The sequence below is a fragment of the Dreissena polymorpha genome, chromosome 1 (genome assembly GCF_020536995.1).
Source record: "Dreissena polymorpha isolate Duluth1 chromosome 1, UMN_Dpol_1.0, whole genome shotgun sequence".
Taxonomy (NCBI): domain Eukaryota; kingdom Metazoa; phylum Mollusca; class Bivalvia; order Myida; family Dreissenidae; genus Dreissena; species Dreissena polymorpha.
In genome coordinates this window covers 37,803,600-37,821,163 of record NC_068355.1, presented here as the reverse complement: position 1 = coordinate 37,821,163, position 17,564 = coordinate 37,803,600, and the positions used below count along the sequence as shown (strand labels likewise).

Sequence of the window (17,564 nt, the reverse complement as noted above, 5' to 3'; positions counted from 1 at the left end):
CATTTGAGAATTTAACGGGTCAATTATCACGATAACGATAATTGAGATTCACAGCTTGAATATTTAATGTGTATCATTAACAACTTATGAACAAATGACCTGTAAAATTCTTTAAGCAGATTTTCACACCTTCATTTAATTACGGATATTGAATAACAATTAGGAAGGGTGTTTATTTTGCTATGAAAGGGTGTTTATTCCGCCTGTTTGAAAACTTGAAGGGGGTTTGTTCCGCTATGAAAGGGTGTTTGTTCCTTGTTTGCAAATTGTGAAAGTGGTTTCTTCCGCTATGCCGTTTTTAGGGAATGGTGTTTCTTCCGAAGGGGGTTTATTCTGGTAATCCACAAAAACAGGTTTGTTCGAAAACGCGTGTATAAATATTTAAAATATGTACGGATACTTCGCGTGTGGCCGGTTGACTCATATGTTTTAATTTCACTTCCATTCTTTATTTGGTTTTCTGTTTTGTATCTATAGGTTTATGACCAACAATATGTAATACTGTAATATAAGCCGCGAAAACTCTGCGTAACATCCCATACTGCGTGTGATGCAGCTAAGAACTGCACAGAAAAAGACATTCGCTATCCTTGATCTAATTAATTAAACTCTTTACCTTTGACCAACTCCAACCACAATCAACGCCGTGTACATCTTTAAAAAAATTATATTTCTCGTTTGTCCTACCTCATCTTGCATGGCCTCCTGATAGTAGAGTAGCAGGTTAGCCTCTGTCTGGGGGTTACGCAGCACAAATATGAGTCGACGCTGTACTGTGCTGGAGGTCTTGTCATGGGAAACCTCCTGTGAAACAATGCAAATGAGTCAACTAACTATGTGTTAACTATGAATGGTGAGTAGCTGGAAAATATAACCAGCTTAAAGTACTTTGGAACAAACCTGTGGAAGGATGGTACCAGTACCGCTGAGGTCCAAATTAAAATTGCCATGTCAACTGCTGGGATGGAAGAAGTCAGCAGGTTGTGGACAAGGCGCTCCAACAGCTTACCCTCCAAATACAGGCGCTTCAAGTACTATGTAAATATACTTTTTTGGGGGTGCAATATTTACTATTCCACTTAACTGCCTATGATATCAATAAAATATACTTGAACACAAGAGGCCTGTACACTTGTGTCTTCTGAATTACTACCACAAATCTCTGAACTAATAGGAATGTGATTATATAAGGTGAAGTCTGAGGGGAGGAAAATTTTGTAGACTGATTTTGACTTCACAAATCGTGTGCATACCCCAATGACAAACCTTAAAACCGACATTTAAAGTAATACCATCTTAAACTTATTATTAATATTTATATATGAAAAACTGTAAAAATTTTGATTACCGTAAATCTACGAATATAATACACACTTTTTTACCTGCCGATTTTTTCTTCAAGTAGGGGGTGCGTATAATATACGAGTTTAGAGCAGAACAAAATTTTTCCTGTGCAAATTTTGAACTTAATCGCTGTTATTCGCTTCGCGGCAGCCATTTTGAACTACACCATTACATCAAAGGGGTGCAACAGGGCTCGCGCTGTCGTTCGCCATTTGAGTTATTTGCAAAAATATTGAGAATTTGGCTTAATAAAAATCTTATTTGTAAAATATGTGAAAATCTAGTAAAATTTCATTGAAAACATCCACCATTTATATCGGACTGGTTTTCTATATTTGTCTCTTTGTTTAAATGAAAGTGTTCGCAATTCGAACAGTAAACAAAACCAGGTCTGTGCCCGATTATGAGACATCGCTTGACCTTATTGTTATTGAAGTGCGCATGGTAGCTGGCCAATCAACATTGAGCTCGCTGACACATTAAATGACATCGTCGAATGAAACGTGAGCACGGGAGGAGCTATCGGATAATATTGGGTTATCCATGCGCAGACACTGTATACTTTGAATACACAGTTAATATTGTCGTCTGCCTACAAAAAAGCTACTGGACGCTAAGTCGTATAAAGAGATTAGCAAATGAAAAAAAACAATACCTGTAAATAAATATTTCTTAGCTGACCACTATTTATCTTTCTACCGCATATTTACCATATCTGAAGTAAAGAGTGGTAATTAAATAATTAGTTTTATGATGCTAATAGAGTCTATTACACCTGTCTGCCGATTGCCGAATTAAATTGAAAGGTGATAATTAATTAATTTGTTTTTTACTCCCAAACTAGCCTTAATGACAGCAGGGTAATTTAATTAACTAGATCATGAAAAACACGAGCGGTTTAATTGTATTTTAAGTTATATTAAAGTATTAAGTTTGTAACTCGAAAAAAGAAAAAGTAATTCATCTAGACAACTATAAAAACGGAAGTTACCATTTTGTCTTCTTATTACTTTATTATTATTATAATTATTATCGTCCCGAATATTGTCAAATTGAATTAAATGTGAAAACAAAAAACAGCGTCTCTGCTTCTTTTTTTTGTAATTATGACTGCTTGATCCGGATGTCAGCAAGGGGCCCAAGTGTTATCGGTAACAATCAATGGTAATATAAACAAAAGACAGAGATATTTATTATGCAACTGTCATAACAACAGCACTATAACACATCCCGATCAATATACCGGGGTAACAGATAGTTGACAACACCAAATTGATTTGCTATTTTCACAGCACAAAAATAAATTGACACATTTTTCGGAAATGGCCGATTTCGGACACTGATTTTTTTAGTGCGTATTTTACTCGGATTTTCAATTTTTACCGATAAATTTTGACCAAACTCGGGGGTGCGTATTATGCACGAGGGCGTATTATATTCGTGGATTTACGGTAACATATTATGAAAAGTCACCAGTATTAATTGTGATCAAAATCAAATGAACCATGACGGCAATCTTTCGTTTGAGCTCAATGTCTTTGAATTCGAAATAAAGTCAACAATTTTACAGTGATCAACTAACGACAATGTACCACAGGATCCGTTGTTCAAGATTCGTTCACATGACTTTAGCCTTACCAAGACAGTTGATCTTCCGTACCCATTTAGAAAGTGGTATCGCTTTCTGATTTATATCCACTGTTGTTAATCTTGCCTTTCCCATTAAATTGGTTTTTCAATATTTTTTTATAATCTCTGAGTTATTGCGAGATTCTTTTTTTGGTTCAATGATCTTCATTTTCACTTCACAAAGGCGCCATTTGCAAACAAATGAGCAAAGAAATATGAAACACATTTTTTAAACACCGATTTTGATTGGAAGATTTGGAAACGATAGCCAATGACATCCCTTGTTAGAATCTACCAGTGTAATATGCGGTTTTGCTGGCCATGGATTTTTCGGGCCGCTTATATATGACGCCTGTGGAATCGATCGTACCCCCCTCCCCATTTTTTTAATGAATTAATGCAAATCTCGGAAATGAGACCCCCAGTGAACCTGATCCGCAATATCCAGATAACTAGCTAGTTGCTATATATACTGCACTAAATATAAAACAAGAGCCCCGCCTTGCGGGTGAAGACCGCTCATCTATTTTTCTTTTTTAAGGTTAAGGGGACCTATTTCAATTTCAATCACAAAGGAGGGAGGGGTGGAGTGGAGAGGGGTGTATAGTGTGGGGGTGTGGTCATTTATTACAATATCTTCCAAAAATGCAAAAAAAAAAGCATATTTTTTTTGGGGGGGGGGGGGATTCTTGGGTGGGATTGTTGGACGGTATTTCAAAAATAAAATAATAAAAATAATTATTTGTGTTTTTTAACCATGTTTCAAAAAAACATTGGGGGGGGGGGGGGGGGGGGGGGGTTTAGTGTGAGGGTGGGGTGGTCATCTTTTAGATGATCTATATAAAAACAAGCAAATTCGTAGAATTGAAATCCCTCGCAACATATGCTTTGTTTGAGGATGGGTGCAAATCGGACGGATGAACATACTGACAGATGGACGGACCGAGGACAATAACTCAAAACTAAGACAGAGGAAGGTTCTTGAGCCTTCAAAATTTATTTAGGTGAATTAATAAGTCGTGCATTTTCCATAAAAACATTCAATGTTTATATACACTCAATTTTCAGAGTGTTGCAGAGTGAACACAAAATCTGTTATGCTTAAAAAAGATATGGCTCCGCACACAAAAGTGCCTATAGTAAAAAGCATTTTTTCAAGATACAAAGGGCCATAACTCTGGTTTTAACAGATGGTGTACAATGCCATTTGGCGTGAATCATCCTCTTATGCTTATATATACTCTTACAAAGTTTCAATGAAATATGCCAAAGCACTTCCAAGATATGGCTCCGGACACAAAAGTGACGGACGGACGGACAGCTGGACGGACAGCCGGACATCGCAAAACAATATCCCTCCGCCTCTGGCAGGGGATATATACTCATACCAAGTTTCAATGAAATCCGCCAAAGCACTTCCAAGATATGGCTCCGGACACAAAAGTGCCTATAGTAAAAAACATTTTTTCAAGATACAAAGGGCCATAACTCTGTTTTTAACAGATGGTATACAATGCCATTTGGCATGCATCATCCTCTTATGCATATATATACTCATACCAAGTTTCAATGAAATCCGCCAAAGAACTTCCAAGATATGGCTCCGGACACAAAAGTGCCTATAGTAAAAAGCATTTTTTCAAGATACAAAGGGCCATAACTCTGTTTTTAACAGATGGTGTACAATGCCATTTGGCGTGCATCATCCACTTAGGCATATATATACTCATACCAAGTTTCAATGAAATCCGCCAAAGCACTTCCAAGATATGGCTCCGGACACAAAAGTGCCTATAGTAAAAAGCATTTTTTCAAGATACAAAGGGCCATAACTCTGTTTTTAACAGATGGTGTACAATGCCATTTGGCGTGCATCATCCTCTTATGCATATATATACTTTTACCAAGTTCCAATGAAATCCGCCAAAGCACTTCCAAGATATGGCTCCGGACACAAAAGTGCCGGACGGACGGACTGATGGACGGATGGCCGGACGGACGGACTGACGGACAGACAACGCCAAAACAATATCCCTCCGCCTCTGGCGCGGGATAAAAAAAAATGGGGGGTGGGGGGGGATTCGAGGGGAGAGGGGGGGATGGTTTGGGTGGAGTCTATTGTGGTATGTCAGGTAAAAGTTAATTTGTTTGGTCAAAGTATCAATCAAATCTAATCATAAATAAAGAAGTTGTGGCAATTTTAGCAAAATTTAATAATTTGACCTTGAGAGTCAAGGTCATTCAAAGGTCAAGGTAAAATTCAACTTGCCAGGTACAGTACCCTCATGATAGCATAAAAGTATTTTAAGCTAGAAAGCAATAGCCTTAATAATTTAGAAGTAAAAAGGATCTAAACACAAAATTTAACCATATATTCAAAGTTACTAAGTCAAAAAAGTGCCATAATTCCGTAAAAATGACAACCAGAGTTATGCAAGTTGTCCTTTACTGTCCCCTTTGTGAGTGCTCCAAGTATGAAAGCAATATCTATGGTACTTTAGGGGTAAAGTGGACCAAAACACAAAACTTAACCAAATTTTCAATTTTCTAAGTATAAAGGGCACATAATCCTGTCAAAATGCTAGTCAGAGTTACATAACTTTGCCTGCACAGTCCTCTTATGATAGTTAGTAAGTGTTGCAAGTATGAAAGCAAAAGCTTTGATACTTTAGGAATAAATTGGACCTAAACACAAAACTTAACCAAAATTTTCAATTTTCTAAGTATAACAAGATGTGTTTGAGAAACACAATGTCCCCCTATATGACGTTTGACCTTGAAGGATGACCTTGATCTTGACCCTTCACCACTCAAAATGTGCAGCTCCATGAGATACACATGCATTTCAAAAATAAAATTGCTAGCTTCAACATTGCAAAAGTATTCATAAAATAAGCGATTTGGGCCACATATATTTGCCCTCTGACCTTGAAGGATGACCTTGACCTTTCACCACTCTAAATGTGCAGCTACATGAGATACACATGCATGCCAAATATCAAGTTGCTATCTTCAATATTGCAAAAGTATTCATAAAATAAGCGATTTGGGCCACATATATTTGACCTCTGACCTTGAAGGATGACCTTGACCTTTCGCCACTCAAAATGTGCAGCTCCATGAGATACACATGCATGCCAAATATCAAGTTGCTATCTTCAATATTGCAAAAGTACTCATAAAATGAGTGATTTTGTCCACATAATTTTGACCTCTGACCTTGAAAGATGACCTTGACCTTTCACCACTCAAAATATGCAGCTCCATGAGATACACATGCATGCCAAATATCAAGTTGCTATCTTAAATATTGAAATACTGCAAAAGTGTACATTTAATTAGCGAATTTGACCCATATATTTGACCTTTGATCTTGAAGGATGACCTTGACCTTTCACCACTCAAAATCTGCAGCTCCATGACATACATATGCATGCCAAATATCAAGTTGCTATCTTCAATATTGCAAAAGTTATTGCAAATGTTAAAGTTGGCGCAAACCAACCAACCAACCAACCAACAGACCAACCAACAGACAGGGCAAAAACAATTTGTCCCCCACTACTATAGTGGGGGGCATAAAAAGGGCACATAATTCTGCCAAAATGCACGCCAGAGTTATCTAACTTTGCCTGCCCAGTCCCCTCATGATAGTAAGTAAGTGTACCAAGTTTGAATGCAATAGCATTGATACTTTCTGAGAAAAGTGGACCTAAACGCAAAACTTAACCGGACGCCGACGCCAAGGTGATGACAATAGCTCTTTTTTTTTTTTCAAAAAATAGATGAGCCAAAAATTAGCCAATCGCGTGATAAGAGTGATAGACTCTGATGCGCAGATCGAAATCACGTGTCAAGAAGAAAGCCATATGCGGATAATTAAATGCGGTCGCTCTTTGCTGCTGTCGTTGTTGTCCCCTAATAAATAAGGTGTCATCGGCATTAGGGGGTCGTCTATTTAACAATTAACAGTTGCAAACTGGTAACTTATTTCAGAGGATACACTAATTGCCAATTATGTCTTAATTGACAATTAACGACGTGGAACAAAGACGATCAGGTGATACAAACTTGTCAAGTGGCATTTGTAATCAGCATTTTTTTTAACAATTGACAGTTTCAAACTGAGAATTGATTTTGCTGTTGTTTTAAGCATGTTGGCATCATGTCGCCGCTTACACACATATACTATAATGGCCAATTAATATGACATCTAACGACGTCGCGCGCAGACAATCAGGTGATACAAACATTTCAAGAATAATCACAGACAATATAACGTCTAACACCCCAAAAATAACAAAATTCAAATTAAAAATAATGGACAACCAAATCAGTAACATAACATTTTATTACAAATAAATCTGTAACTGAACATAGCGTTCCGATACACTGTACAGACTTTAGAGAAAATGCAAATGGCTGCCACGATGATTCAAAACAACTGACAAGTGTCCAACTTGGTTAGCATAAGCCCAGTAAACTCGATATTTTGAATTTTTTTGTTTATTTTCACCATTATCTCGCTTATAAGAGGCGACCCCAACTGCAACTTATTAATTTGAGTCTTAAAAATGCGTCTTACAAGCGAAAGTATACGGTACTTCCCTTGGATTGTAATTTTTTACTTTTGTCCTTGAAGGATGACCTTGACCTAAAAATTTGTTTTAGATTATATCCTTTAAAAAAAATATTACTTCCCTTGTGAAAATGATCTGTACCTGCCAAATGATATAAAATAGAAATTATCTCCCTTTGAAGCTTGGTACTTCCATTGGATTTTATTTTTTGACCTTTGACCTTTATGGATGACCTTGACCTTTCACCACTAAAAATTGGTAGCTTCATGAGATACACATGCATACCAAATATCAAGTTGCTATGTTCAATATTGCAAAAGTTATGGCAAATGCTTAAGTTTTCTGACAGACAGACGGACAGTTCAACTGCTATATGCCACCCTACTAGGGGCATAAAATGTTCTGAGGAAGAAAAAACAAAACAATAAGCGTTACAAGGTTGGGGAGACACCCTAAAAAACTTGCACGGTGGAGAAATTGAGATGGACCAGTAGGTGTGTGTGTTTGGATTGTGTAATGTGCTCTGACAGATACAATCTTCAATTAAACAAATTGAATTTTCTGTACATGCTTTCAAACTGAGACCGTAACTAACTAGCTTAGGTCCCCTTATTTCATTAGTCAAAATGATCATTTGAAAATTAATATAACAACACAAAAGTGTAATTAATTATAACTTATAGTTTCATATACATACATATAAAAAAGTATGTAATATATGTTAACAAACTAAATAATGCATTTGATCATATTACTATAACAAAAGATTAACAAATTGTGCCGAGAGGAAGAAGGAAGGTGGATTTTTCAGGATATGGAAGTGGGCTGATATACTAGTCTCACATATATTTCTAAAAATGTGTGTGATGATTTTTTAACTTACATGACATTCAGGCTCAGAGTCTTTTTCCTAAAGATTTTTACCAAATTAAAGCACACCAAATAAGTTAGTTTTCTTTGATCAGCTCTACTACACTACCTACCCCACAGGTCTCATGCAGGTAGTCCCTGATCTGTGTATACATGATAACTGCAGTCTTCCTCTTTCTGTCCATGATCAGTGAGCCAACGCGACACATCAGTAACTGTGATACAATATATAATGCTTGTTTTATCTACAACATGAGCCCAGCTCTGGTAAAATGGGGCTTAATGCATGTGTACAGAGTCGTCATAGATTAGCCTATGCAGTCGCAACAAGCTTATAAGAGATGACACTTTTGTAAGCTTTAATGGAATATTTTGTTTAACAAGAAATGTGTTTGTCAGAAACACAATGCCCCCTAGTGTGCCGCTTTGAAGCCATATATTTGACCTTTGACCTTGAAGATTAACCTTGACATTTCAAACTCAAAATGTGCAGCTCCATGAGATACCCATGCATAACAAATATCAAGTTGCTATCTTCAATATTGCAAAAGTCATGGGCAATGCTAAATTGTTTGGAGTTGCACAGACTGACAGACAGACAGACAGTTCAACTTCTATATGCCACCCTACATGCATTTGGCCCAGTTTCCCAAGTATGAGGTTCATACATGGTTCAAACAAAAATCTCAAACCTAAATTCAAGCACTTTTCAAGGACTTTTTAAGGCCAAATTTTCATTTTCAAGGCCGAGAACCGTATGTTAGTTTCCTTTAAAAAATGCATTTTTAAGCCAGATTAACACAGTATATATCATTTATTTGCTCTAACACATTAAACTAATTTCACAATAAATCACTTGTGTTATTTCTAATTATTACATACACATAAATGTTATCCATCCGTAACTCAATGAGTCTCACATATGTATTTACTTTTTAAAGTTATTACAAACAAACACACTGTCTCTTTATATGCTCACATCAAACAGACTAGTTCATTTCATTTAAACAGAAGTCAGTTACTATAACATTTTGTATTTCACAGGGCTGTTGTTGTTAATGTCTGTTTTAGATTGCACAGTTTTAACAATAGCACCTTCCTGTTTCACCAAAAAGCACAATGCAGGACCCCTGTTTGCTTCTCAATTTCATGTTTTCTTTGTGGGTTTCCCCTTTATCGTGGCTTTTCAAAGCGCTTTCACCCATTCCCCCCGACACCAATGGTCTTTATATGGATCCAACAATGTGCTTTTCAAATGTCATTTGTTTTCTGTTCCGAGGAACATTCATAAGTTTCGCGCAAAACATAACGATAAACGTCATTGTGACAACTTCTTTATGACCAGAAAATAGCGCCATGAATATTCATGTTTAAAGAATGTTGACGTATCGTATAAGTTGTAATTATTTAAGCATTTTTCTGCATATCATCGGTGTTTATGACCAGAAAGTAGCGCCAGGAATATTCAGTTAACCACTCTGGTTGGAAACGACACTTCCCCATCGCTGAATTTTTACTCGCGAAAATTGATCACAATGGCGAACCTCTGACGTAGTACACATAATCTGTGACGTGTACACTTAATGTTTCGTACCCAATAGTGTACGAAACTTATATTTTGGTACACATTTTTTGCGCGAAGGAATTTATGATAATTTTCTTAATATTTTCCTTAAGAACGATTTAAGTTTATGGCAATGATAAAAGTAATTTTGAACAAAATAAAAAATTTCAAGGCTTTTTTACATGAAATAAGTACTTTTCTAGCACTTTTTCAAGGCCAACCTTTGTTCAAGGGCTTTTCAAGCCTAGGACTCGTTTTCAAGCACTTTTCAAGCCCTGTGCGAACCCTGTCATATATATAGGAAATATCACATGACTGTTGTGTTCAATTGGTTTGTATTGCACGAGTTGATTGTGTGATGTAACATTAAAGATGATTGGACTGCAGTATCACACAATTAATGAGCACGATACAATGTATAAAAACATTACAATCATGTAATATTCCATTTATTATAAATCTTTTTTCCTTAAAACTATTGAAATTAATGATTTTAAATGCAAGAATACATCGCATGACATCCTTGTTTGTATTGTGCCAGAAATAAAACTTTTTCCCAATGTTTTATGAAACTTAAGAGATATTTATAACTAGTCTGGACAGTGTCACAAACGTAATGCATACACAAGCACTGATCTGTCAGCTAGGGCAAATAACTCAGCAGTGAGGGGATCACTTTAAATGAAAAGTGGTGATGATAACATATCTGAAGTTGTAATTCATACACATGAGAAATATTGATGTAGTTTGCTCAACTTTAGGTAAATTTCATGCCATTAACTCTGACCAACAGTGTGACTCCAATATACACCCTTCCTGCTAGAGTATCATGATGAATAATATTCTCTCCCTAAAAAATACATAATTGTTCTTTCTTCATCATTTCGCTGAATGTCATTTCAAACAGTGAAGCCTACTGACAAGTTATCCTTCATTTATCTAACTACAAAGAGGCACCTACCACTGAGTCTTCTTTCTGCGTCCAGACAACACGCTGTTTGTTTCGCATGCGGTAGATTTCTTCATCCTTTTTATCACCCTTGAGTCGACCTGAATGAATTAAACCCAAATTATCATTGCATATTCATAGAAATGCCTTTACAGGACCCATGCTTAATTATTCGCAAAGATATATCTGAGCTTAATTTCTAAAAATTAAAAAGATGCACCTGTTAATTTCTTAAATGTACAAAATCCTTTAAGTCAGGCTATGGGAGTTTCATGTATAAGTATTTTTACATTCAAATATGAAATAAAAAAGAAATGTGTTTGTCAGAAACACTATGTCCCCTTCTGCGCTGATTGGATTTTTAATTAATTTTTTTTATCATTCTGCAGGTTCAGATAATTTTCTCCTGTAAAAGCTTTTTACTTCCCTTGGATTTGTTTTTTTGACCTTTGACCTTGAAGGATGACCTTGAACTTGACCTTTCACCACTCAAAATGTGCAGCTCCATGAGATACGCATGCATGCCAAATATGAAGTTGCTATCTTCAATATTGCAAAAGTTATGGCTAAATGTTAAAGTTGGAGCAAACAAACACTCAAACCAACCAACCAACAGACAGGGCAAAAACCAAATGTCCCCCACTATAGTGGTGGGGTACATAAAAATGCCTATACTCATATAGAAACAAACAGGTAAATTCATTGAACTGATATCCAATGCCAAAAATAAATTTTGTGACAGACGGACAGACAAATTGATGAACAACGCCAATTCTATATCCCTTTGCCTTTGGCAGTGGATAAGTACCTTCAAATTATTTTAACGTAAATAATTGCATTGACCCTTTTGTTAATATAAATCACTGAATTAAATAAACATGATTTGACTCAAAATTGCCTTAAAAGCCAACCTACACAGTTAAGATTTCCCTTAATAAGCTTTGAAAACATCAACACTGAGCCAAGCTATGCAAGTTAAACTTTAAAAGTTTACATATTATAAATCATCTAAGTGTTTTTATTCTACATTCAAAGACTAACTTATAAAAAGATATTAATTTATTTCACAAAGCTATTCTAATTGGAAACAAGCAAATTCGTTGAATTGGTATCCCACTCCTTATAATACATTTTGTTTATGGATGGTAGCAAATCTCTCTATATACAGTATTATCCTGAAAAAATAATAAAGTGTATGGTAATTGTTTTTATGCAATCCAATTCACATTATTCACATACATTGTATATACACCCAGAGGCGTATCCAGAAATGTTTTAGAGGGGGGGCTCAAGCGGGGAGGGTGCGGGAGGGGTGCCCCCTCTCGTCGTCGATTTTTTTTTGTTGAAATCGCACATTGAAATGATGCAATTTCCTGCTATCTAATCAGCATTTTGCATGATAAAAGTGCATGTAAAACAAACAAGAACTTGAGTTCAGACATCAAGTGTGACAGACAGACAGACACACAGGGTAATTCAAATGTTTCTCAAACCACTAAAGTGGTGGGAGACATAATCTTTATCCAGAAATTTCGAACAGTGTTAGATGGGTGGACCTCCTATTTAAATGATTAAGTTTCATACTAGCAAAGTAATTCTTCATTTTTGAGTCCTTTTTAATTTCAAAAACTATGGATGAACATTAAAGCAGTTAGCCCAATTTGCATAAAAAAATCTATTGCCATTCATTAAGTGCGCTGTTGAATTTCACTGGCAATAACTTGTTACTCAAAAGGATTATCACTCTCAAGAGCTGATACGAATTATATTCATCAAATAAACTTACCGAAAAATTAATGATGATTGTCCATTGCATTCGACTAAACTCTTTAATTGCTACATATTGAAATATTGTTTTTCACAAGTCCCATGTAAACATTGGGTCTAATAAGTTTCTATGAGGAATTTAAATAGGTAAATGTTTACAAATTTGTACCAACTTTGTACAAGGCCAAAATCCTTTAAAATGATCATTTCCTCCAGTTTGTTTAATTCAAACCTAGACAAACATATCACCAAGCATAAAAATCTGACTTTATCTATTTGGGATGAAAAATGAAAAAGTTTATCAAAAAGAACAAAAACACGTTTGACAGCAATCGTGTACAACAGAGGAAAAGAGCTTAAAATTGTACCAACATTGTATAAGGCCAAATCCTTTTAATTGAACATTTTCTTCTACATTTTTGTAATTTACACTTAGATTAACATCTCTCCTAACATAAAAATCATACTTCAAAGATTCGGGATGAGAAATAGAAATTATTTTTAAAAAGAAACCAACCACTTTGGCGACAAGTGTGAAAATGATTGAATGAAATAACAATATAAAATTGTACAAAGGCAAAATCCTTTAAAATGCCTTATTTCCGTCTACTTTTTATAAATCATACCTAGATGAACATCTCACCTAGCATAACCATCTTACTTAATCAATCTGTGATGAGAAATGAAGAAGTTTTTGAAAAAAATCGTTTGGGCCTTTCAATTTTTCAAAAATTATCGAAAATGAACATGTCCATTGTTCTCTTTTAATTTCCGATAAATTAATATTACATAAGAATAATAACTACCAAAACCTGAAGCATTATCAACACAGAAAATAAAAACTTATTTTTATTTACACAAAAAAAAATATTCAATATTTCTGTTTGCGGCGACCGACTTTGCCCATAATTGATTGCTTTAAAACAAAATGGCCGACAGTAGCTGAAACAGGGAAGAATCTACAGGTACACCGGCATCTCCAAAATCGATGTCACGTGACCCGCGTCCGCCGTTAGATAGTATCGCATATCGCTATCTTGAAGACGAGAGTTTCCAATCTGTGTCATCTATAGGTCTTTGCCTTTAGCCTATCAAATAGCGCAGTTTTTCACTTACGGTCAATGAAGCGTGCAGTTTAGCTGGCGAAGGTTAGATCGTCTGTACACATGCCTGGGGGCTAATCACACAAATCGACAGCTGTTTATGGCCTAATTAGGGGCAAATGACAGGAAATACACAAGTGGATTGAAACTGTAAGGGGCTCTTTTTTTAAAATCGTATCTAGCCAGCCAGCTGGGGGGGCTTTAGCCCCCTAGCCCCCCACCTAAATACGCCTCTGTACACCCATTATATAAAGTTTCATGTTGAAATCCAGTATTGTATCTCAGATATAGCATTGAAAAGTTACATCACACAAAAACAAGAAAGGGCAATTAATCTTATTTAAGAAAGTATAGGAAGTTTTATTGTGACATCACAAGAGGGGTTTTCCCTTACTAAAAATAGATTGGCTGTCAACCCTCTCGATCGCGGCCTTTTAGATTGTATCAGAGTAAAAGTTGTCGGAAAACTAAATACTGACAATTTAACACAAACAAACTATAAATATACGTATTCTTTCTTAAAGAAAGACTTTAATATATGATATTTCAAAAATAATAAAACATATAATAATTTGAATATAACTATAAGTGGTGTGAATGCCAAAGTGTTATTTATCATCAGTGTTCGATAGTTAAGAGGTGCATTGAATTAGTTATAAAACAAAGCCCTAAAAAAGCGCAAAACATTACAATCTTTAAATGTAAATTTAATTTTCTTTTACATTGAATGAATTTTCATTACGTTTACATTGAATGAAAATATTAATAAATTTAATTAGCATTCAAATGGAAAAAACACCTGCATATATTGATAATTGAAGTGGCATGTACATTTATATCGAAAACTCTTTACCAGTGTTAATTAGCGGTACAAATATAGCATTTTATGATACCATAAATCTAAACATTTAATTAATTTTATGCAGGTATCTTATATCCCTACTATGATCAAAAGTACATGCTTGCATGTTTTTATGACGATGTTTTGAACACTGCAGTAACGCATGATCTTTACACATTTGCATGTACCCGTTTAATACATTAATTGTGTAGCGGTAAATTTGTAAAATATTTTTAATTTATAGTTATTCAACTCTTTCACTGTTATGTTCAAACTGGCTAATATATATTATACATTTTATAGTTCCTGTTTATCAATGTCGGACAAATGTCTATTTATAAAATATGTTCAAATATTTTATTAAAGCAACTGTTAAGTTTTTGGCTTAAAGAACTGCTCAAGATGCCAAGAGATGACATGGAGGTATCATAAATTGTGTTTAAAGACCAAACGCATGTGGTTATGCAGGGTATAGGTCCCCGGGTTTATGACACCCTGTTTTCTTAGTAATTGTCTTATAACAGTATTCGATCATATCGAGATAATCAGTTGGTGATGAACAAAGGGGCAATTAAACACTGGGATAAAAAGGCTGAAACAATGAGTGTCAAAATTGGTGTGAACAATTAAATAAAAAAACAATTACATTTATCAAGAGGATTAATCTGTAGCAAGGTAAGTTTTTACATACATATAATTTCAAATCAGTTCGTGTTGATTAAATAAAATCAATCTATTTGTTGTTTGTTTTCGTCCATATTAATTTTTTTTTGTTTGTTCATTCAATTTATTCTGAAAGAATTTCAATTTTTGAGTATTTTGTTGTTCTTAAAAAAGGCCGCGATTATGTGTCAAGTAGAGATTATTATGGTAACCTTATCATAATGCGGTTCATCAAATGCAAACAATAGCAAAATGGCTGCAGTGTAGACAGCCAAAATTTAAGCATGCGCAAACGTGACGTCATTATCGGAATCCCTAAAACCTACTATAGGGTCATAGTTCTTCTGCATGGCTCTTTTTCTAATTAATCTCTACACACCAATGAAGTCTTATATCAAAATCTTGTATTATACCTGTAATATAGCCCCCACAAAAAACATCACAGAAAACAAACACAAAAGGAAACAATTCTTTTTTGAGAAAGTGTAGGGTTATGGTTCTTGGGCATGGCACTTCTCCTAATTGATATCTATACGCCTAATCAAGTTTCATATTGATATCTTCTATAGATTCTGAGATATAGCCCTGCAATTTTTGTGACAGAAGAACGGACTGATGGACTGAATAACAGACAATGCCAATTCTATATCACTGGTAGGTAAGAAGATAATACAAGTAGGTTAAGATTCCCTAAATGACAATACAGTGTTATATTTCACTCATTAAACAAATCCGTACACATCCAAATTTAAGGGTTTAATTTAAGTATTAAATTTATGTTTCCCTAGAGTGTGAGATGTTACATAAATCAATATACTTTCTACTGGTGATTTGGTTTATTAATAGCTCTCCAACTTAATACTAACAGTTCTCTTCATAATTGTTTCATTTTATCTTACCTTTGACTTTTTCTCCCAGACCAGTACCTGTACCTGCAAATGATAAGCATACTGCAGTTACTTAGTCCACATGCAACCATATCTCTAGGGTAGAGCGATATATCCAATTTACTCCGTTTTCAAACAATCAAATTGTTTTTACACCATCAACATTCATTATTGAACTTTAGCATGCGACAGAATATTTTGACCTTGACAGAAAATTAATTGCAAAGAATTGTAGAATTAGGATTGAATAAACACTGACAAAATAAATATTTATTAAAAGATGAAATCATAGAAGATTTAATAAGCAGAGAAAATATAAAATAAACATTGTATAAACATAGAAAATTGAATGAATATTTTAAACATAAACAAGAGATGTGTTTGTCAGAAACACAATGCCCCCTAATGCACCGCTTTAAATTAATTTTTTACCTTTGACTTTGAAGCATGACCTTGACCTTTCACCACTCAAAATGTGCAGCTCCAGGAGATACACATGCATGCCAAATATCAAGTTGCTACATTCAATATTGCAAAAGTTATGAAGAAGGTTAAAGTTTTGGTTAAAGTTTTTGAATTTATTATTTTGACCTTTGACCTTGAAGGATGACCTTGACCTTACACCACTCAAAATGTGCAGCTCTATGAGATACACATGCATATCAAGCTTCTACGTTTAATATTGCAAAAGTTATGAAGAAGGTTAAAGTTTTGGTTAAAGTTTTGGACACACACATGGACACATACAATGACAGACAGGCCAAAAACAATATATCCCGATCTTTCAATCCGAGGGAATAAAAACTAAACAAACTGGGGATGCAACAGGTTACAAAACTAGAGCTTTGTCACAGACATGACGTAAACCCACACGTGTCACTTTGAAACAGAATGTTTTGCATGCTGTCTTCACAAAACAAGAGAATCTATTTTATGGCAATTTTTAAGAATTATTATTTCATTATCATTTTTAGCCATTTTGACCTTTGAACTCTTGAATTCTTTCACTTGACGCGCCGATCAATGACTGTGAACAAAATTAATGTACATAGTTATTTTATAACCTCACAATGAATGACAAAGTTATGGTCCAGACAAGATCATTTATTGCCATTTTAGACCTTTGAACTAAGTGTGACCAACCTTGGATATATCAACATAATTCTTTCGCGCAATACACCGTCAAATGATGGTGAACAAATTACCCAAATGATTTTAAAATCTCACAATGAACGGCATAGTTATGGCTCGGATAAGCTCATTTACGGCCATTTCCGACCTTTGAACTAAAAGTGTGACCTTGACCTTGGATATAACGACGTTATTCTTTCGCGCGACACACCGTTCAATGATGGTGAAAAAATCTC

The 17,564-nt window shown here is 35.0% G+C and overlaps 1 protein-coding gene across 1 annotated transcript in view; it reads right to left on the bottom strand.

The window, feature by feature from the left end:
- LOC127877297 (general transcription factor 3C polypeptide 1-like) overlaps window positions 1–17,564 on the bottom strand; it is a 413,141-nt gene that overhangs the window by 305,341 nt on the left and 90,236 nt on the right. The window contains exons 28-31 of the mRNA XM_052422993.1: window positions 16,210–16,242; window positions 10,949–11,037; window positions 8,537–8,638; window positions 688–804 (exon numbers count right to left, since the gene is read on the bottom strand). Of these exons, the coding sequence (XP_052278953.1) occupies window positions 688–804; window positions 8,537–8,638; window positions 10,949–11,037; window positions 16,210–16,242 (341 nt within the window). The remainder of the gene's footprint in view (window positions 1–687; window positions 805–8,536; window positions 8,639–10,948; window positions 11,038–16,209; window positions 16,243–17,564) is intronic.